We start from the raw sequence: 22,562 nt of genomic DNA, 5'->3' as shown, positions 1-22,562 counted from the left end.
CCCTCCACTGTAACTTCCTGCTGCTTTGTCAGCATATTTCACCAGACCCAACTTCCTGATTCCCCACTCTGCCACCTGTCAATCAAACACCATCAGTAGCATCAGCATCGCCGCTGTGTGCAGGGTGCGCTGTGGTGTGTACTGTACAGTGCATATTGTTCAATGCACAGAGGTAGCGCACACGCTAGCTGGCAGCTTTTCAGACTCACGTCACAGACTTCTTTCTCGGGGACTCCTCGGAGGATGGCGTACAGCTCCAGATGCTCTCTTCCTGTCAGCAGCTCGTTGATGGCATCGAACTGAGGACAGTAGCCCATGTTCTGATGCACCTCATCGATCTCCCTCAGGATGCTGCATGCGCGCACACACACACACACACACACACACACACAGTCAGCTGCACTGGTTCCACACTGTACAGCTCGATGGCTGCTCTTACTGTCAGCAGCTGATATCAGATGTATGCAGGAGGGAACAAGGCGCCTGTCTTCTCGTACTCTGAATAAATTCTCTGCATATAAAGTCAACTTGTCCCAAGTGACCTCAAACGACTTAAGTTACAGCTTGCTGATAAACAACTTGAGTTTCAGAAGGAACAGCAGAATCGCAATACAACATTTTGAATACACCTGGGACTTATTCTCAAATAAACTAGGCATTATAATAAAAAGAAACTGGGACCAAATAGTTCCGACTGTGCACAACGGTACCGCAAAGTCTGGCCCTTTAATAAGGGTTTGCAAGACTTAAACTTTTCTAAACTTTTTAAAAACTGTTATTCATGTGTAGTTGGTCAGCAACAGTCACTGCTGCCGCCTCAGTTTTTCACAGTGAAACAGACAGAGGATGAGCGGGTGGACAGAGCAGCTCTGAGCCGACCGCAGACAGCAGAGGGAGGCTGACATGAGAACCAGACTGCAGCCTGCTGTCACATCTCAGCACTCAGCTATCACCTGTTAGCCTAACACATATCTGCAGTGACTGGCAGACTGTGGGAACAGCCAAAATGACCACTTCTCTGCCAGTTTATGCTTCTTTAGCAGGTGTTGTGGGGGGTTTTAAAAAATGTTTTCAGTCATAAAAATGAGGAATCCACAGCGGGCCATATACAGTAGGTTACAGTAGACGGTGAAGCCCGTTTCTTGCAGCTGTTAAAGCAACATTTCTACAACAGAACAATTGCAGAACTTAGACTAAAACCGCTGCATTTGCAAAAATACTTATTCCCTTTTTAAAATTTTCACTCATGTCTCGTCCTTTTTCATGGGGACACGCTGGGGCTGCAATCAGACAAAACAAAGCATGCAGGAAGTAAATCCCCCTTAATGCCACTAGGACAGGAGTGCCAAAACGCCTGGGATAAATTTCAATATTTATTAAAAGTCATAGCAGCTCTCGCTCTATTTGTTTGTTTTTTTCGAGTTTTCTAGGTTTTCTGTGTTGCTTTTTGTGCTGTGGCGCTTTCCCGTAAACTTTTTGGGGAGTTGGGCTACCAGGAATACAAGTTTTATTGCGTTTGCATTTATACTTTTTACAAGGTTTTGAGTCTGCCTGGGGAGGGCTCTGTTTGCCAACAGTCGGCCATCAAGGCCAGCAATCCTTCCGAGCTCCTTGTGGTGAGCTGCCAGGGATTTTCCACGGGGATGTGAGATGGTGCAACGGGGAGGAAACGGAGATATGGGCCATGTTCGCCATCGGTCCGCTCCCCTCCGAGATGAATGGATGAGCTAGCCATGCTGGTAGAGCTCAGACACAATACCGGCAAGCCCAAATCCCCATCTCGAGGACATTAAACCATGCTTCCCCCCTCCCCCCTCTCTGCCACCCTTCCACACAAAGAGCAATAAAACTCTGGACCTACTGTAGGCTAATGCCTGTTGTTTAGTCTCTACTGCTGTTCCTGATTCTCTCCAGTGCTGCTCTGCCCTGTTTTTAGGTGCCTTTGATTTGCTTATTTGTGCTGTGTAAAACGTAACGTTCTGATGACGCTACTTGTGTGTATGGTTCTGATGCTTTGTTGCCTTTATGTAACTTTTTATTTTAACACCAAGTGTTCTTTGTTGCTCCGTGCGGAGTAGCAGCAAGTTACAGCAGCTGTGTCCTCGTTGTGTTCTTTCCCGTGTTTCTATGAAGTTCTGTTCTTATGGTGTTATGTTGGTTGTTCTCTATTGCTGCTGTAACACAGAAATTTCCCCACTGTGGGATCAATAAAGTACCTACTCTACTCAAAATAAAATAGTGCAAGGTACTGTCAACATAAAAATAAAGAGGCTACAGTATATTTATATGTGAGAATCTCCATAAACACCAATGATCTCACTCACTGCTCTCTTTGAGTACTGATCAAGTCCCGGTCATTACAACGTGTGAACCAAAGAACTCGGAATCAGTCGCACCACTGTACCCAGCAGAACAAATCTGCAAGAACCTGGTCAATCCCTCACAACAGCAACACACCAAGAGCTGGGACTTCACTTTCCACTTCAGGTCCTGGTCTCGATTCAAAAGAGGAGCTGATCTGGAGTCAGATTAAACCTCACCTCTTCCCAGCCAGGAAGGCTTCTCCACTAGTCACCACAGTGTCTCCTGTCAGCATCTTAAAGGTGGTCGTCTTGCCTGCTCCATTCACGCCGAGCAGGCCGAAACACTGATGGCACACACACACACACATTTTCTTCAGTGTTAACCATGAAGGACACAGTTTATCATCTCAGCTGATCGGTGACAAGCCTCACCTCTCCAGGAGGGATCCCCACACACAGTCGATCCACCGCTGGCTTCTGCTTCCTCTTAAACACCTGAAGGGCACATGTCACTCAGTCAGCACCAACGAACACATCACTTCATTAAGGTCATAGTGATTTAAACTGACAACAAACACACAGCATCTCATTTCAACCCCGTGATGTCACTGGGTCCAGGTGAACCCACCTTGGGCTCCAGCCCTGTCCACCCAGAACTGGATACATGGGTTTAGAAAGTGGATGAAAGAATAAATCTGAGCCTCGCTGTCGGAGACACCGGGCGGGGTGATGCTCACAGCATCAGTGCCCTGATGTATGATAGATATTTGAGACTGTAAACGTACACTGTGTCTCTGCTAATCTGATGAAGACATGCCAATGCCTTATTTGGGAAACAGGAAAACCATCAAGGGAACAAGACCCTGTGGAGCTCATTAGTTTTAATGCTTTGTTTGCTCACAGTGGCGGTGAGGGTGAAGGGTGGACAGGCCTCGATTCAGGAGGTTAACCGTTTTGTGTGCATATACTGTTTGTGTACAGTAGGCCTACATACTGTGCGTGTACCTTGGTGAGCTGTCGGAGCTCCAGGATGTCTCCCTGACCGAGGCCGTGGACGATCTTTTGTCTCTCCCGGGCCACGTCCTCGTCCTCCGCACCCAGAGCTCCCAGTTTGGTGAGTTTGCTGACCGGCCTGCATGCACACACACACAGTGACGTCACACAACCTGTAATTGCTCCTGGCTGTAGTCCTGACTGACTCACCACTTTTACAAAGCTACAGCTGTCATTATGATCTTAGAGGTACAATTCATCTTAACTTGCTGTTTGTTTAAACACACACAGAGGAAACACGGGCTGACAACGTTGTTGTGTCTCTGCAGGACAAGGACAGTGGCAGCTTTATAATTAATAGTTACTGTGTTTACAGTTTGCTCTGCTGCGGTCAAACGGACACAAGAGACACGTTTACAGATTCAACAGGAATATTAAGAGTTTTTTGTGTATGAGGTGTGTGTTTTCTTCAGAAAGTACTCAGACCCCTGCACACTTTGTGTTGTTGGACACTTACTGCATCGGTCTACACTCAATACGTCATGTTGACAAAGTGAAAGCATGAATGCAGAAGTGTTCAGAGCCTGTGCTGTGACACAACACAGCGTGGTCAGGAGCGTCCTCTTTGCTCTTTGAGATAAACCTACAGCACAATAAAGTGTGCAAACACAGAAGGGGTTAGGGTCTTTCTAAAACTGGGAACTGAACTGTATATACCTCGTGGGATAAAAAGAGAAATGCTTAGAGTACAGTTTCATTTCCAGCTGCCAGCAGGCTGCTCATGTGGCAAATCAAACAAGCACTTCAGAAAAAAATAAATAAATCACATACCCTTCCAGGGCTCCCATGGTTTCCTTAAATCTGGAATATTTCTATATAATTATTAAACGTATGAGACAGTACACATGTGAAATACCTGGGTTTGATGCAGAACCTGTACTGGATGAGGACTGTGGCGATGAAGAACACCACTCCCTCCACAGCCATGGCAAACAGGTTTTTTCCCACCATGTCCCACTCCAGAGGAGAGCGGAACTGCGTTTCACCTGAAACACAACAACAACGTTCACACAACCTGTCTCCAATCAGCAGATCGGACGGACCAACCCCCCCAAAAAGAGACATCCATGAAACACCGACTGAATAGTGCCTCTTGGTCACGACTGTGTCTCTCAGCTGTGACCACTGACTGATGCGTGTGACACGTCACCACTTTGCAAAAGTGAAGCCAAAATACTGTGAATATGGCGGCTGCCATCTTGGCATTTGGCAACTGGATTCCACAGCGTCTTATGGACATGTACGGCGACCGCTTTGATATTCAGCTGTGCTCCTCCTCTGTGGGCATGGACAAAGAATACGCACCTCAGCACATGCACCTATAAAACCATCACAGTGTGTGTTTGTATGTTACCGAATCTCTCGAGGGCGTCAGCCATCGCCTGGTTCTTCACCATGTCGATGAGTCCTCGGCCAAGACAGAAGTGAGGGAAGATGAGGAGGACGTTCTTCAAAATGTCGTTGATTCCTCCGATCTCCTGCAAAGATCACATAGTTAAACAGCAGCTGTGTGTGTGTTATATATATTATTCTAAGTACTTCATTTGTATTTTTCTTGTTTGCACATTCTTTTTCTTTTCTTGTTCTCTCAGTCTACTTGTTGCTTTATGGAAGAACATTCTATGTGCACACCGAGAGCCACTGTACCGGAGTCAGATTCCTCTTGTGTCCAACACACCTGGCTGATAAAGCTGGTTCTGATTTAGCCGAGGTTTCATTTATCTTAAAGCTGCAGTTAAGTTTATTTCTGCGGTTTATTTAAACCTGTAGCCTGTTGCTGCGTGTGCTCACGTTGTTTCCGAACAGCTCCATTACGAAGGTGGAGATGCTGCCATTGATGCCAATGAGGATGTTGACGCTGGTGAGGACAACGTACGCCGTGCTGGGGACCTTAAAGAAGAAGGAGGCCGGGTACATGAGCGGTGTGATCGACCAGCTGAAGTAAACAATGAGAAGGGAAACAAAAGGCCTTTGTCAGAACACAACACAACAAACTGTCTCGTTTTCTGTCAGGTCAAAACAGGAAATTGAAATAAAGGTCTGGTTCTCTTAGCAGGCGAGAGAAATACAAATGAAGTATTCGGTAAAAGTAGTTTCAGGAAGTATTTTGTAGTACTGAGCAGTATCTGACCCATAGAGCAGCAGCAGCAAGGCAAGGACTGGCAGGTTGGTGGAGGAGACATAGGCTTTTTGTTGGAAACTGATGAAGATGAGGATGACCAGCGTTGCCGGGACAATGTAGTTACACTGCAGAGAGACACAAATGTCAACAACACTGAACATGCACACACGCTGACTGAGGGTGCGCTTGTTTTGCATCTCACCATGTCCCAGATGAAGTTGGCAATCCAGTAGAGCAGCGGCTGAACCCCGCTGATGAACTGCATGTGTTTGGCTTTACTGACTCGCTCCTGGATGAGGAAGACCACAAAGCTCGCCGGAACAAAGGACATGGCAAAGATGACACAGATGGACACCAGGACGTCCACTGAGGTTGTCATCCTGGAGACACAGCGGAATAGGAGTTAGGTTTGCAAGTGATGAAAAAAGACTGAACAGAGTCCAGTGACACTGATTATAGAGACACCTGTTGGTGCTTCTACTTGGGTGTTTCCTGCCTCTGGCAGTTCAGGTGTAACTGCGTGGATGTAGTGTCACAGGTGTGTAACTGTTCAGGTGTATGGGTCGGTCAGCTGTGTCGGCACTGCAGAGTAGCTGATCAGGTGTAGCCGTACACATATGTCATATTTATGTGTAGCTGTTCCGGTGTATAAGGATTTTACACCAGAGGAACCTACTGAAGTGTGTCGTGTGAGGCTCGTCCCAGGTTCTACGTTTGTTTCCACTCCCTTCTCGAAAACGGATCCAAATCTCTGCATGTCTGTGTTCTGCTTGTTTAACAGCCGTTTGAACTGCTCCTACAGCCTCTGCTACTGGCTGATCGGTGCACTGTGGAGTGGTCCTCCACGTCCTCTGCTCAGCTGTGGGTGTGTTACAGGAGCGCAGCCCCTCCCTCCTCTAAACAGAGACCCACACAGTGGAGAAGCAAAGCGGGATGGTCGGCGTCAACCTGTGACGTTATGCCGGGGGAGTAACAGTGGAAACGCAGCTGTAGCGTCTCAGATGTGTAACTGTTCAGGTATGTGTGTTGTTGAGCTGCACTTGTACAGGCTGTGTAGGTGTAGCTAGGTGGGTGTTCAGGTGTGTAGCTGTACAGCTGCGTACTCACAGTGCAACCTGGGACAGCTGCTCCTTGGTCAGGTTCAGGGGATGGTTAAAGGCACTGATGCCGTAGCTGCTGGGCTCTGCCCCTTCGGGCAGGTGAGCTCTCAGGATGCCGTTGTTCATGACGTTGATGAAAGATCCAATACTGTGCCAGCCTTTGTTATTGAACCAGACCTGAGGACACATCAGTTTTAATCAGCACTGATTAATTATTGATCTACAAGCTCCACTTACTCCAGACCTGTGTCTGAAATACCGGCACACTGATTAGATGGGCTTTGACAGCAAATAGTAATGAGACACCTGAGACTTGCACATTTTAACGTGTTCCAGGAGGCAGCAGGGATCATTTCTAGGCTGAAGAATTTATTGGAGTTCATTAACTCAACACCCTCTGCACTCCCTTAATATTAGGACCCAAATCCAGAGTTCTTTCCAGAAAGCATCACACACCAACAAAACAAAGCCTCAGCAGTATTTCTCCGTGGTACAAGTGTCATCTTACAGGCATGTTCTGGTCCCGTTCCATACTTACAGGTGTTATGGTTTTACTAATGATCGCAGCTGTTTTCTCACCTTCACGTTGTTCTTTGTGTCCAGGCCGTTGATGAAACCCGACAGGTTGTCCAGGAATCGATCTGCAGCAGCTCCCTGCAGGAAACAATTTTAATTTTTCACTTTTCACATCAGGTGTTCACGGCACACGTCTCACTGGACATCAGAGTCACAGTAGGACGGTTAAGTTCTTCGTTAGACTGTTTTCTTATGAAGATGATACTTTTGGAGCTGACCCTGGGTCTGATCTGTTGTTAAGGAAAATCACTTCTTGCGTCTTTCTTGTTTTTTATTCTGCTTTTTGATTCAAGTTTGCTTCATTTTTTATAGCTGTCTGAGGAGTTCATGACTCTCTGGCAGTTGAAGCTAAGACCCAATCATAAAGCTGTCAGCGTGCAGGGAGATCAGACTTCTGCTTTTCACAGGGAATCAAACACAAATGTTCTGCTCCTGCGTTCACATTCTGACCTTCTGAATCTCAAAGATCTTCCTGACTCTCTCAATGGCGTCATCGACCTCATCGGCCGGAGGGAGGACCTGAGTGCTCCTGGCGCCCAGTGAGAATCCTCCATACCTGCAGAAGGAAAACATGTGAGCATCTGGAAACAGCTGCTGACTGACAGAGAACACAATTTTGTAAATAAAATCATGAACCGACCTGAACTCATTGACCCATACTTTGTTCTTCAAACTGTGAAACAAACATCAGACACAAAGTTTCAGTTTCTGAATTTTTCCAGGTGTATTTGTTCATCGAGCGAGTGTCGCACCTCTTGCCAATGATCTGAGCGTAGGTTTTCACCAGGTAGTCGGAGATGTTTCTTCCTGTCAGGTTCTGCAGCGTGTCGGTGGCGCTCAGCTTCATCTGAACAACAACATCACATTTATTCTTCTGCATGAGCAGTGAGGTCTACTAGGAGGCATGTTCACCTGAAGCTAATCAAAAAGTTCAAATGCAGAATCTAAAAACAGCTTCAACAGATTCAAAAACCTGGGTACATAAATTCATTCAGACGTTTTTCAGACAAATGAAAGTCTGTCATGAAAATATTAACATTTAATTTACTCCGATTATTCCTGGGTGTGAAAGTTGAGCGGTATTTTTAGATAAAAATCGGCACTGATCGTCTCCCTCTGAGAAACAACAACAGTATGGTCATCTAAAATGAGACACTGGTTCCTCTCATTTCATAACGTACACTTTTGTACCCCAGGACTCTGAGTCTATGTGCCACTCTGTTTCTCATGGTCGCACCTCAGGGGGGGGCAGCCCTCCGGCTCCAGCAGGACACTCCGGCAGCATCTTCTTCTTGCCGTCGCAGCTGCAGACACAAGCCGGAGACGGATCCTCCATGGTCCAGTTCCTGGAGCTGAACAGCTGCTGGACGCTTTTGGGGACGTCAGGAGTGTGCCAGTCCTCGTCACCCATTGTACAGGGAGCCTCTCTGAGAGATCGGGAGGACAAAGACCGTTACAACACCACAGTCAAACACCTGGTCCAAAACTTGATCGAAATCTTTAAATCTCCTACGGGATGGGATGTCCGTCCATGCAGCGAGTCCCAAAGCCTGGAGCGTCCAGCATAGTGTTTAACAACTTCTGCATGTTGACATCTCCAGGAGCATCGTCACTGACAGGAGACACAGACAAAGTCAGACAGTAAGCTCCTCAGAGTTATCCTGTATGTGTACATAACTGGTAGCAGCTGTGTACCTGATGAAGGTGACCTGGTCCTCGTACATCCAGGGCTGCAGCTCCAGACTGGGGTATTTTCCAAACGGGGGGACAATGAGACTGAAGACCAGAGCAATGCAGACGAACACAGCAGGAAGTACAATCTAAAACACATTGTAAACCTTAAAAAAAAAAAAACAAGAAAGGAATCTGCAGAAAGTTCAGAGTACATGCATAAAGTTTAAAAGGTGAGAGCAAACCTGAGCGAAGAAGCCCTTCCTGGAGCGCCGAGCATACAGGAAGCGTTTCCACATCAGAGCCACAAACTGCTGCCTCTTCAGACTCCAGCCCTTCACCTGATACGATCCTTTACCATCAGTGCACTTCAGCCAGTCCGTCTCTCGGCACTCTGACAGGTCACATGACACAGATCACATGATGAGCCACGGGTCACGTAACAGGCTGCACAATCAGAATGTGTCCGAGGAGGGCCTGAACTAGACATCCGCTCACATGCACAGTGATAAACAAAATCCTGCTGGTTTCTATTATTCTGTTGTAACTGTGGCAGAATTCATTGAAGGTGCCAGTTTGTTCAGAGATACAAACACCAGACTGGTCAGTATCATCAGGCTCCGTACTGAGACACCATGCTTCAGCCTGAGCAGCGGAAAACTATCAGCTGTAAGTTGTATCATCTTATATTTATGTGGTGTTTGTTATTAAATAATGAGAATATATTGTATAACTATGTGGACTAGACTGGAAAGTCTTTATTGTCCTTGAGGGGCAATTTGATTTGCAACAGTGCTGAACCACAGTCATCAACCAATTCGCATAATAAAACAGATACAACTTAGAGTGGTGTTATCATAGGAGAGAAATATATATAGTGGGTACGGAAAGTATTCAGGTGTGAAAAACTTGTTGCATCATTCCCAAAAAGACTCATGGCTGTATTAGCTCCAAAGGTGCTTCTACTAAATACTGAGCAAAGGGTTTTTCTTTTTTAATAAATCTGCAAAAATGTCAAACATTCTGTGTTTTTCTGTCAATATGGGGTGCTGTGTGTACATTAATGAGGAAAAAAATGAACTTAAATGATTTTAGGATATGGCTGCAATATAACAAAGAGTGAAAAATTTAAGGGGGTCTGAATACTTTCCGTACCCACTGTAGGAGGAAATAAAAACACTGAAGTCCTTGTTATGTGTGTGTACAACAACAGCTAGACCTACAGCAGCTGAGGGACCAAATGAGCTCAAGTATCTGTTTGCCTTGCTCCCCTGGTGAAGGTAAACCTCCTTCCAGATGGCACGAAGAGGGGACTGAGCGTCTGCCAGGATGGCCTTTGCTCTCCGAGTGGCTCTGACTTGATCACACAAGCCAAGATCATTTCAATGATCTTCTGGCAAATTCTCAGAATATTTCCCAGCCTATGTTTGCTAACCACGCCAAGGTTGCCAAACCAGCAGATCACTGCAAAAGTTAAAATGGACTCAAAATATTTTCAGGAGTGAGTCAACATTAAAAACAACAGTCTCTGATTGACCTTTTTTGCATTTGGCATCCATGTTGGCATCAACGGTCAGTTTGTCATCCAGGACAGCATCTATACTGACTCACTGCCCCGTGGTTATGCCTTGTAATCAAGTCAGTGCTGTGGCAGGTGCGTTCCTATGAAAATCAATAAGCCCCTCTTTTGTCGTAGCGACGTTGATATGCAGGTAGGAATCATCACACCATTTAATAAAACTGCCCTAAACAGGACCGTGGTCCACTTCAGGAGGCTGACAAACACTGAATCTACAAATCACATTAGAAACCTTGTGTGCATTAGTGTGTGTCACAGCATGTACCGGGGTCTCCGTCAGACTCAGTGCCATCCTGGTTGTCGTCTTCAGTTAATGGTCTCAGGCAGCTCTGAGGGTCTCCTCCACCAAAGGCGTGAGTCCTCCTCCGCCTCCGAACAGGAACTGTACCATCTGAGCACACACACACACACACACACACACACACACACACGTCACGGTGAACGATGATGTCTGGACTGGATTTCAGTGTTTGTGAAGGAGCTACGCGGTCAGAGGTCACTCCTCACCTGAGGGCATTTCAGTGTCAACTCCATTATCCTCAGCCACTTTCAGGAAAATCTACAAGAACAAGAAACTTAATTTTGTCTGATTTGTTTACATTTATTTTGTCAGTGTCTTCTTAACTCCATCTCTGCCTTGTAACTCTTATTTTGAAAAGTTCTAAACTGATAAAGGTCATATTCTTCCTGTTAGAGAATAATAAATCCAGCTAATTTAGCTCAGCTATACTTCCCTTTTAATTACTGTTTCTCAGACTGATCCACATGAACAGTACTTCCCGTCTCCCTCTCAGACTGAATGGCATCAAACTCCAGAAAGCACAAACCTCCTCCAGCGTGGTGTCGGACACTCCGTAGCTGGAGATGCCCAGCTCAGGCAGCTTCACGTCCAGGTCTTTGAAGAGTTCTACGAAGGCTCCGTCCTTGGCGGCGCTGTACGGCAGAATGTAGGTCAGCTCGTGTCCCAGGCCTTCCACCAGCCGGGCGGTGGGGATGTGACGCAAGATCAGACCTGAGATCAGGGACACATCTGGGAGGATGAAGGGGACGTCACAGACGGACACCGCAGGGGCATTCTCTGAGGACGGAGACACGAGGCACAGATCAGGCCCACCTTGAAGTGAAGGAATCAACCGCTGTGCAGAAACAGAGAGCTCACCAATGGTAGCTGCCTCACTTTCATGTTCACTGCCGAGTCCTGCGTCACTGCTGCTTACTGAGGTGCACTCCTCCTCCTGAAACACCAAGGACACAGGATCAGTTATGTCAGTACTGACTGACCAGAGGAGAACATAAAGGTGTCAGCCTCCCTCAGTGCTTGTGCACAGTACAGGGGAGATAAAAGGAAAAACATTTAATTCATATGCTTGATATATTCTGCTTCATTTGTAAAGCAATTAAAAACTATCTAAGTTACATTTTCTCTGCAGCTTCAACAAACGCCACAGACTGAGCAGACTTGGCTGTTTAGTTGGAGCAGAGGGATGGCTGATGTGAAGTTTAAGGATTCAGCTTGTGGTGTCTGTCAGGTGAGCTCTCCTCCTGTGATAACAAACAATACTATCTCTGGGTGTGTGTGTGGCGATGATAACTGTAGACGTCGTGTATCTGAGACCTTCTTGATGAAAGAAACGTTACTGGATGAGTTCCTGCAGGAGCTCAACGATGGCTCCAGCTCTTTCTTCACCAGTGTCAGGTAATAGCCCGTCCCCAACTGATTCTTCAGGTAAAGGGACGAGCCCACGCAACACAGCTTCCCGTGGGAGATTATGGCAATCCGGTCACCCAGGATGTCTGCCTCGTCCATATGGTGTGTGGATAGGATGATGGTCCGACCTGATTCAAGGCAGGATGTCCAATTAAAGTCTAGCTGGAGAATAAAAACCTTAAAGGAGCTGCTTAAACCAACCAATCAGAGGACTTACCCTGTCTGTACTGAAGCAGTAGGTCCCAGATTCCCCTGCGGGCGTACGGGTCAACACCGGCTGTGGGTTCGTCCAATATCACGACCTTTGACCCCCCGACAAAAGCCAGAGCCACAGACAGCTTCCTCTGCATGCCCCCAGACAGAGTACTGGTCCTGGATGTGCGTTTGTGCGGCAGCCCAGTGTCCTGCAGGATCTGCTCGATCTCGCCTTTCACCTGCTGCTCTGACAGGCCTTTGAGCCGGGCGTAGAACCAGATGTGCTCCTCCACTGTCAGCCTGCAGGGGGCACCACAATACAAGCAAGTTCACATGATAAAATGTGGAAACTTTTAAAACCTGAAACAAAGCGACATCTCCCTCTCAAACATTGTTTAAAACTAAAGGACTCACATGCTGAAGAGGACGTTGTGCTGTGGACACACGCCCAGACTCTGTCTGATGGTGCTCAGCTCAGTTCGGATGTCTCTGCCCAGGATGTAAGCTGTACCAGAGGTGGGAGGGAACAGACCAGTCAGGATGGACCTGTAGGGACGAGAAATGAGGACATGAGAATGGATCCATGTCCTTGCCTCTGCCTGCAGATGTACCTGTAAATCCTATCCCTGTACCTCTTTCTGTACTTGCACTATTACCTGTATACAAGTACTTGTATCTGTCTGTGCCAGCCTTGCCCTGAACTCACATGGTAGTGGTTTTTCCGGCACCATTGTGTCCCAGGAAGGAGGTGATTTGTCCCTCATAAAAGCCGAGCGTCAGTCCATCCACTGCCAGCTTCTTTCCATGACGGTAAACCTTCACCAGGTTTTCGATGTAGACTCCAGGGTCCAGGTGGGCTGGCTCCTCTTCCATACACACCACTGGAAACACAGTGAAGACACCTTGCTGCATCTTTCAGGAAGTCTCTTTCACATTAAAAGTCTTCTAGATTACACAGATACTTTTAAAGACAATTTGATTTGTATTTTCACTTTTGAAAGTTGATTGCTCGCCACTCTTTTTAAGGTTACAGTTGTTATTTTGTTGTTTCTCAGAGTGCAGCTCTGTAGCTCCATTGTGTAGTTACCTCCTGGGTTTCCTTTCCGGTTCAGAGGGATTTTACTGGATGTTCCATCTTTCTCTCCAAACCAGTAGGACTTGGTGAAGGGGAAATACCAGGGCCGAGGGATCCCGTACTGACCTGAGACACAAATGCATCTTAAGACACATTCATTTATTCATTCATTTTCTACCGGGGGGCGGCGGAGCCAATCCCGGCTGGCAATCGGGTGAAGGCGGGGTACACCCTGGACAGGTTGCCAATCCATCGCAGGACGAACAACCACAAACACGCACACGCACTCCTATGGGCAATTTAGAGACACCAATCAACCTAACTCATGGTGTGGAGATGTACGGACTGTTTATAAGCACTGTTCGCCAGACGTAAAGTTTTCATTGCTGAAATGCCGGCCCTACTATCTAGCCAGAGAGCATAGTGCTGTGTTTCTGGCTGCTGTGTATGTTAGCCCAAGAGTTGATCCGTCACCGGGGTCTGTCGGAGGTTTCTTCCGTTAAAGGGAGTTTTTCCTCCCCACTGTCGCCAAGTGCTTGCTCAAGGGGGATTTGTTGGGTTTTCCCTATGTAATAATATTGATAACAGTAAGGTCTAGACCTTAGTTTGTAAAGTGTCCTGAGATGACTTTTGTTGTAATTTGGCGCTATACAAATAAAATTTGATTTGATTTGATTTGGTCGCATCACTGGCGCGGACGAAGCAGCCTACAGGACGGAGGTGGCCGGTCAGGTGTTGTGAGGAAAGTTCTTTTTCTTCTGAAAAAGAGAAGACTAATAAAAAGATATATATTTCACTACGTGAAATTTATATGCCAGGTGGTGATAATAAAGTAACTGTGGACCCTCTTTGCCAAAGCTGTAAATCTAATGAGATTCAGTGTTTTAGTGAACCAGTACCTTTGATGTTAAACAGTGCTCCAGTTGGCTAACACAATAAATATTGATCAGTGATTCAGTGAACACATAGGGTGATATGTAACTACATGAACATAACTGTAAGATTAAAGTATATAGACTTATGTGTGCTATAAAATAAAAAAACCTTAACTAATTCTATTCATATCTATGTAAAAATAAAAATCACCCTAATAGTGTCATGGTGCAAGGACAATAATCTCAGCCTCAACACGGACAAGACGAAGGAGATGATAGTGGACATGAGGAAGGAGAGGAGATCTCATCGACCACTGTTCATCTGGGGGCTTGAAGTGGAGAGGGTGAGCAGCTTCAAATACCTGGGCGTCCACATCAGTGAGGACCTCACTTGGACACTTAACACCACACAGCTGGTCAAGAAGGACCAGCAGCGGCTGTACTTCCTGAGGAGGCTGAGGAGTTTTGGCATGTCGCCTAGGATCCTCAGCAACTTCTACAGCTGCATCATTGAGAGCATCTTGACCAGCTGCATCACTGTCTGGTATGGAAGCACTACTGCTATGGACCACAAGCGCCTGCAGAGAGTGGTAAAGACTGTGGAGAAGATCACCAGGACTCCACTGCCCTCTCTGCAGAGCATTTACCACCACAGGGTGCATAGGAAAGCTGCCTCCATCCTCAAAGACCTCACCCACCCCCAGCACAGACTGTTCACCTCCCTACCCTCTGGCCGGAGGTTCAGAAGTGTGAAATCTCACACAAACAGCTGACAGGAGTTTATTACCAGGAAATACGACCTGTACTGTTTACATTCTCAGTTTGCACATGCATAATTGCACATTGATTGTTGAGTGTGAAATGTAGGACCACTAGACTGAAAAACTCTTTCTTTCCCTCTGCCATCAGACTCCTAAACAGCTGAGGAGTTTATTACCAGGAAATACATCATGTACTGTTTACATTCTCAGTTTGCACATTGACTGTTGACCACTGCACATGCTGCTCCCATGCGGCATACATTTTGTTATGTTCTTTTATTATATTGCTGCATCTGTTGCTGCTTAAAGTGCCTTAGATTTTGTTTTATTTATTTATCTACTTTATATTTCATTTGTATTTTGTGGCATTCACGTGGATGGCAAAGTAAAAATTTCATTGTACAGGGAAACACGTTTCCTAATTGTGCATATGACAAATAAACACTTTAAATTGTGGGAGGAAGCCAGAGTAACTGGAGAGAACCCACACAAGCACGGGGAGAACATGCAAACTCCACACAGAAAGGTCCCAGGTGTGGCCCGAACCTGGAACCTTCTCGCTGTGAGGCAATGGTGCTAACCACTGTGCCACCGTGCTGCCCCTTAAGCAGCATCAAACTTACAATCTCTTCAGACTGAATGACCTCTCCCTGGCAGAAGCAAATTATGCACTAATACAGTGATTTGACTGCTATGGCTGTCAAATCAAAAACCAGAGACACACTTCTCTCCTTCAAGACAAAAACCTATCGACCAGAGTCTGAAGTATAGAAGCTGCTCTTTTAGTTAAGAAAACCAGAGAAGAGTCCATTTTATCATAACTGCTGCCTCATTGTGAATTAGGTGAAGACCAAGAATTTAAATTCAGGTGCATCATTTTCTTCCGTTATTATTTTATCCCAAAACTTCACAGCCTGCAGAAAATGTTGTGTTCTTAAACTGAAGTTTCACCATCAAATCAAACGAGCCACTTGTTGAACCTCATTACAAATGTCTGGCTGTAGTACAGTTCAAAGTGACATCAGCTCTCACCTGGAAACACGGCCTCGACGTACCAGGTGAGGACTCCGTACAGGAAGGAGTCGAAGTACATGATGATAATGGTGGTACGGAGGCTAAAGTCATCCTCTTCCAAAGGACTCGACACCAGATTCTGCCACTGGATGCCCACTCCCTGCTCCTCGAACAGAGCGAAGTACTCGCAGCCGAACCCGAACGCCACGGGTGACAGGAGACTCTGCGGGGTGGAGGAAGGAGGTCATGTGACTCACTCAGTGCAATGACAAACAGTATCATAACAACAAACTTATCCCAATAAGCATACAGCGAAGACTTTGGCTCCGAAGCCAATGTAGTCCTGCCAAGCGACGCAGAGCACATAGGGCAGGTAGAGGGTGAAGTAGATGATCCCTCCACAGGCGGCAGCCAGGTTGGCTCGAGCAAATGCTGTGCTGATGAGGAAACACTGCATGATGGTCACCACTGCGAAGGATCCCAGGAAGAGGAAGACCACGCCAGGGTCACTGTAGGGCAGCAGGTTCCCCTTCTGCACAGGACACAACAAGACCAGTCATATCCCATTAATAACATCTCAAAACTACATCTTCAGGCAGGTATGCGAGGGTCGCTGTGTTCCACTTCCAGGTAGTCACTGGTTTAATCTTATTTCACTGTGGTATTAGACCTGAAATTTGCAGAGACGTTAAACTTGCTTGAGTCATTATAATCATCATCATAAACATTTCAGTGCAAAATGTCACATTGTTTGACGCCTGTCAGACACACCGGACATCTCATATGGACAGAAACAGCTGTAGATAGCAGTAATGTGATAAGAAAGTTCAGTCTTTACCAGCAGTATGTCTCACTGCGCTTAGTTTTAGACGCATCACTTTGAGAGAGATGGGAGATAACAGCTCTCAGATCTGTGCAGCTGGCAGTAAGCTCTGGCATTACAAATTTTAAGGCAAAAAGATAAGAGTAATAAGGACTGATTGGTCGATTGATTGATTGTCAGTCTTTACATCGAATATTTTTCTTCAGTACTGTAAATTGGACCTACTTATTTTGATCCATTTATGTGTTTGCCTTTTAGGTACAGAAATGAATAAGACACTCATTATTCTTTCTTTCTTTTTGCGGAACTCTCGCATACATAAACAGAATGTGCAGCAGGGTTTTTCCAGATAATTCTGCCTTTGGTCTTGGGCTGGAATTAATGATTTTTTTCATTATCCATTAAGAAAGAGCAGATAACAGCGAAGCAGATAATGATGTGAACAATTCATCAGTTTTCACAATGCCTCCTGAACATTTTTCTGTCGACTGATTAATAAACTAATTGTTGCAGCTCGACTATAAGCAAACCCAAAAATTTGTTTTGCTCATTTGTGTTATTTTTTTTTATTCATTGACATATTGTGAGTGTTGCTGGTCGTCACCTTGAGCAGCAGCACCAGCAGTGCAGCGCTGATCAGCAGAGGAATCAGGCTGCTGATGAACCAGCTGAACCACAGGATGCCATTATCCAGTCCCATAATCCTCATGGTCTCCTTCAGCCGAGCCTCCTTCTCGTATACCACGCTCTTCAGGATGATCGCCACCGAGTACATCCAGGCCAGTGTCATGAAGAGGGGCATCGAGCGGCTCATCACCCGCAGGAAACTTCAACAGAGGACATGACCAAAGGTTTGAGACAGAGCGTAAGGACTTTGAAAACTAAAACCAGAGCAGGTCATGAACATACATATCGTCTACGTAGCAGGGGTATGGCATCTGCTGGATGTACACTCCTGTCTTCTCCTTAGTGCCCGTCACTGCTCTGATGATGCCCTGCTCAATAACATCCTGCAAGTACGTGAACCCACCCCAGATGTATCGCATGTCCTCAAACGGGTCGGCACGAGGCCCCGGGTCCCAATAGCTGAAAAGGGGGTGAGAAACCATTAATGTCCCGTTTGTTTAAACAGCACAGATGTGAGCTGCTGAAGGTTAGAGAAGATGTTCATCTGCACTAAGAAAATCAACATTTGAAGAAAGCCTCTTGAAAGCTTGAATGCATCCAGTCTTTGTGCTAAGCTAGGCTAAGCACATTCTGGAACATTTGACTCTATTTCTACACCTGTTCACAAGATTATGACTACTAAAATGATGTTCATATGCAAGCTCATTGGTGATATATAGAGTTGCAAGCAGGTGGATTTTGCTTTTGGACGAAGCCAGATTAGTTGTTTCCAACTATTTTCAGAACAGTGGGAACAGTGCGAATTCTGGCACAGCTTTACGAATGAACCAGGTATCTACACTGGCATGTTGCTACTTTGTGCTGTCATGTCATTGCTACTTTTAATCTGCATTTAACGATATAATCTAATTTGCATTCTGTTTTATCCATGTATATTTTATGTGTTATCTGTGTGCACTGTGTTAAGCACTTTGAATCACCTTTGTGTATGAAAAAGTGCTCTATATATATATATTCATTCATTTTCTACCGCTTAATCCCTTAGCGGGGTCACGGGGGGGGGCCGGAGCCAATCCCGGCCGGCAATCGGGCGAAGGCGGGGTACACCCTGGACAGGTCGCCAATCCATCGCAGGGCTAACACATAGACAAACAACCACACACACGCACATGCACTCCTATGGGCAATTTAGAGACACCAATCAACCTAAGCTGCATGTCTTTGGACTTGGGGAGGAAGCCGGAGTACCCGGAGAGAACCAACAGTCAAGCTGGACACATGACTGTCAGGGATAAAAACAGAGGATTCCACTAAATGTTGAACTATTCTTTACTCTAATCTTGAATAGTTTATACTGTGGGGGCCTGCTGTCCTCATGTGAGAGTTGCAGCCCCACATTGCCTGTATACAAACACCTGTCGGGCATCTCTGGTGTTTTTACTGAACTAGTTTCAGGGTCACTGAGGTCATTCCCACCAATCAAGAACAGGAACGCTTTCATCTGTGTGTGTGTGTGCACGTGCGTGTTCGTACGCGTCTTTGATCTTATTGGTCCGCTCTACGTTGTCGATGTCCATGCGGATCTTGTAGTTGAGTTTGGCCGGCAGCTCAGTGGCGTTGGGGGGAATGTCCGGGAACACGATCCCCGCCCAGAACTTCCTGTCCTCCAGCAGCACCATGGACTGGTTGACCAGCTGCTCCTCAGTAGAGACCGGCTCCAGTTTGTCCAAGTTCACACACTGCAAACACACACACACACACCTCATATAGAGTGGTCAGGTCATGTGATGTTCAGTCACCAATCATAGCAGGTAATGGCAAGTCATATGAGGTGAGCGTATGTAAAACAAAACCCTCACATCACATAAAGTAACCACAGTGGGACATAAAACAAGGGGTTCATAAAATGGCCGTAGTCAACAACAGGCAACTTGGTGTGTGTGGTCACAAACCTTCTGTGGACCTTCATAGGCATGAAGGGAGCCTTGTGGCCATGTGAATGCAGAAAGCATGAATACGACTTCTGAAAACTGATGTAAGCAAACACAGTGTATAACACTGTGAGGACCTGAACCTGACAGCTCACTGATGATGTGGAGGGAAAAGAGCTGATTTTCAAAAGCTGGTCACTTTACTTTGGGTCCAGACTCCCTCCAGGTGTAGGTCTGGTATACCAAAGGTCTAAGGTGGCAGACGGCTCCGTGTTACACTTCAGTTTATTCACACAGGGTTTGTGAAGATTTGGGGTAAATTCTGGACTCTTGAAAACTTCAAAGTGTGACAACTCACTGACATTGTGGGGACCACAGTGCTGATCCTCTGACTTTTAAGGTTTATACGGTTACTTCAGGTCTGGTATCAAACTTAGTTGCAGATGCAACAAATTACTTTCATGTGCAACAACTGTGCAGTTACTTTTTACATTTCTGATGTGATGATAGCATTTAGATCAGGGTGATTCTGATCTCTGACCTCCATGAAGCGTGAGATGCTCATGATGGCTTGGTCAGTCTCGTTGAATACGTCCCTCCAGGTGATGGCGGCGCTCGACGGTCGTGGGTCGTCCGTCTGCTTAGACAGAAAGTTGGAGACGTCGGCCACGGTCCAGTCTGTGTTGGCAAGCTGGGCATGAAAGAAACTGGTGGCGACGTTATTCTTCAGCAGAGTCTGGATGACAGACAGGGAGAGGGCTGAATGACCACTGTGTTGATCTCACAGTTTTTCAGTTTGGCAGAAACTGAAGTCTGAAGTTTACCCTGATCAGGTCCATGTGCTGGCTGTTCTCCATGAAATTCCACACTTTGGGTCGCATCTCCTCCCACATCCCACCAAGGTCCCTGAACACACCGAGCTCTTGGAAAGTCCGGTTCACCTGAATGCACCACAGACAGACACAGGTGAAACGAGGAACATTCGAGATGACCCAGATCTGTGGAGAATCGATCATCAGCAATCGGCGCACAATGCGTGCCGGTTAGGTTTCTGTCTGATTTGACCCAACTTGCTCTGACGCAACACCTACGTGGGCAACAACTGAGGCAGCTGCAGTTTTTGGAGCCAGGCACCACAGTTGTTGTCCACTGACTGCAAGACCTCAGGGTATGATGGGAAACACCTGGTTCTCACCTGATCTGAGAGCTGATTGGTTTAGACGATGGATCAACAAAATGACGCTTTATAGAAACTTCATTTCTTGTATAATTACAGCAACTGTGAATTTATTAGTTAGATTTGGCACTATGAAGGTGGTTGATGGTGACCATCAGTCAGAGAAGCTGAATACAGTCACAGACTGCAGAAAGTCTGTGATAGTTCTGCTTTACAATATGAACATTACTGATTTAATTCCTGAAATATTAAGTGACACAAAAAGCCTTTGGTAAGTGGGATGTGAAGATTTCTGTCAGACTAAATATCTGACAGATCAACAATGAAAATGTCTAGTGATTAATACTGTGAATGTATATATGCAGTTTCATATCAAATCAGGCCTGGTCAGCCCAGATACATCAGCAAACTGACATGATGAGAAATGTAGCCCATGTAGATTTACAGGCACGATGTCAGAGTAATACGGAGATGAACATAGAACAGCATGTTAGCACTCTCCCTGTCATCTAGACAACTATTTGGACCCTGGGTTAAAACTGAAAAGTTTGATTTGATGACATTGTATTAAATCTGCATCAAGTCTAACAGTCTGATCTAACAGGACTCTTCTGGGACCTCCTGTACAAACCGAAGGCCGGCGGAAAGCTCCTAAACCATCAGTCTACCTAAACCATGCGGCTTGTTGCCCTTGCTGCTGCCGCCTGCCTTCGTCCACTTCCCTGGCAAGGTGCAGTGCATCTCAAATGAGCCTGAAGATCCCTCCTCCTCCTGCAGGAAGCGATGCCATACCTCATGGATGACTCTCTGGGTGGCGGGGGTGTGGGGGGTGTACAGGATCTTCCCCATCAGCAGAGGTTTCAGAGCCTGCCAGATCATCCTGGACATTGGGTTGGAGTCCATGTTCTTCACCAGATTGTTGCAGTATGGAGCTGGAAAACACAAACAAGATTAATCCTGACTGGTTCATTTTGTAGACACACTCACACAGTGAACTTTAAATTACATCAACTTTGTTTTCTCAAGTGTCTTTGAAAACTACAACAGCCATGAGGCCACCTGCTGTTGCTATGATGGAGAAGCCAATGAAAGCTTAGTTTAAGACTGTTGCCATGGTTACTGAATTGATCCCAAGGTGATCCTGAATCAGAACGTGTCGATCAGGTCACTGATAACTTATTAAACTTTTTACTGTAGACATGACAGAACATGAAGCTCTGTGACTGGCTGTTCGTCAGTGCAGTGCACCCTGGGAGTTGTCGTCAACCACAGGCTTCTTGGAGCCTTGAGTTTTAACCAAAGAACCAGATATTTTCTGGGTTGTTCACACTTGAAGAAACAACTAAATTGCTCGGTTTGCCATGGTTTCTGGCTAAACTCAAACACTGACAGATTTCTATAACAGTGGTGATGACAGACCAGCTTCATCTTCATCATATAGGTTCCCAGCAGTCCAGTAGGAAGTGTTCATAATGCTGGGGGAGTTTCATGCCCATTACAGCATCTATCAGAGACTCAACCGCAGCACACTGGATGTCTGAAATACCTCTGACACAGCAAAAAACAAACTGACAGCTGATCTCTACCTTTTAAAGGGTTTTCAGTTCTCCCCGTTATATCTGACACATGAACAGGACAACATTTAACTGGTTTGTTCTCTGCCTACTTCTCCAGATCAGTCAACACTGTAAATTAAATCTGTGCTGCAGGACCACCTCTCGGGCCATACCAGGGGAACACCTGACCCTGCTCTATATAAACTGCTCATTCATTTACGGGTTGCAAGCGAGAGCGGACGTTTTTTCTGCTCCTCTTGTCTGTTCTGGGATTTTTCACATCTGTTTCATATCTTCTACACCTTCAAGTCTTTGGAAAAGTCTACATCTGTTGAAATGCCTCCAAAAGGGAAAAGAGCAAATAAATCTGAAGCAGCTGAGGATGTCGAAGCTGAAGAAAATTATGACAGAGCGAC

General features: G+C 46.1%; 1 protein-coding gene across 1 annotated transcript in view; it reads right to left on the bottom strand.

Moving 5' to 3' along the window:
* Nucleotides 1-22,562, bottom strand: part of LOC109951103 (ATP-binding cassette sub-family A member 1-like) — a 56,335-nt gene that overhangs the window by 6,002 nt on the left and 27,771 nt on the right. Inside the window, exons 11-46 of the mRNA XM_020585395.1 lie at nt 21,383-21,522; nt 20,238-20,354; nt 19,955-20,149; nt 19,016-19,221; nt 17,765-17,941; nt 17,460-17,682; nt 16,343-16,564; nt 16,051-16,255; nt 13,395-13,508; nt 13,014-13,188; nt 12,722-12,853; nt 12,330-12,607; nt 12,020-12,240; nt 11,564-11,639; nt 11,232-11,482; nt 10,912-10,963; nt 10,670-10,795; nt 9,071-9,219; nt 8,850-8,974; nt 8,668-8,766; nt 8,392-8,581; nt 7,907-8,001; nt 7,795-7,827; nt 7,605-7,710; nt 7,158-7,232; nt 6,586-6,755; nt 5,681-5,858; nt 5,488-5,603; nt 5,148-5,292; nt 4,711-4,834; nt 4,213-4,342; nt 3,309-3,435; nt 2,736-2,798; nt 2,541-2,647; nt 210-351; nt 7-75 (exon numbers count right to left, since the gene is read on the bottom strand). Coding sequence (XP_020441051.1) covers nt 7-75; nt 210-351; nt 2,541-2,647; nt 2,736-2,798; nt 3,309-3,435; nt 4,213-4,342; nt 4,711-4,834; nt 5,148-5,292; nt 5,488-5,603; nt 5,681-5,858; nt 6,586-6,755; nt 7,158-7,232; nt 7,605-7,710; nt 7,795-7,827; nt 7,907-8,001; nt 8,392-8,581; nt 8,668-8,766; nt 8,850-8,974; nt 9,071-9,219; nt 10,670-10,795; nt 10,912-10,963; nt 11,232-11,482; nt 11,564-11,639; nt 12,020-12,240; nt 12,330-12,607; nt 12,722-12,853; nt 13,014-13,188; nt 13,395-13,508; nt 16,051-16,255; nt 16,343-16,564; nt 17,460-17,682; nt 17,765-17,941; nt 19,016-19,221; nt 19,955-20,149; nt 20,238-20,354; nt 21,383-21,522 — 5,153 coding nt within the window. The remainder of the gene's footprint in view (nt 1-6; nt 76-209; nt 352-2,540; nt 2,648-2,735; nt 2,799-3,308; nt 3,436-4,212; nt 4,343-4,710; nt 4,835-5,147; nt 5,293-5,487; nt 5,604-5,680; nt 5,859-6,585; nt 6,756-7,157; nt 7,233-7,604; nt 7,711-7,794; nt 7,828-7,906; nt 8,002-8,391; nt 8,582-8,667; nt 8,767-8,849; nt 8,975-9,070; nt 9,220-10,669; nt 10,796-10,911; nt 10,964-11,231; nt 11,483-11,563; nt 11,640-12,019; nt 12,241-12,329; nt 12,608-12,721; nt 12,854-13,013; nt 13,189-13,394; nt 13,509-16,050; nt 16,256-16,342; nt 16,565-17,459; nt 17,683-17,764; nt 17,942-19,015; nt 19,222-19,954; nt 20,150-20,237; nt 20,355-21,382; nt 21,523-22,562) is intronic.

This window comes from Monopterus albus, unplaced genomic scaffold, assembly GCF_001952655.1.
Source record: "Monopterus albus unplaced genomic scaffold, M_albus_1.0 scaffold364.1, whole genome shotgun sequence".
NCBI lineage: Eukaryota > Metazoa > Chordata > Actinopteri > Synbranchiformes > Synbranchidae > Monopterus > Monopterus albus.
This window is presented reverse-complemented; position numbering and strand designations above follow the sequence as displayed.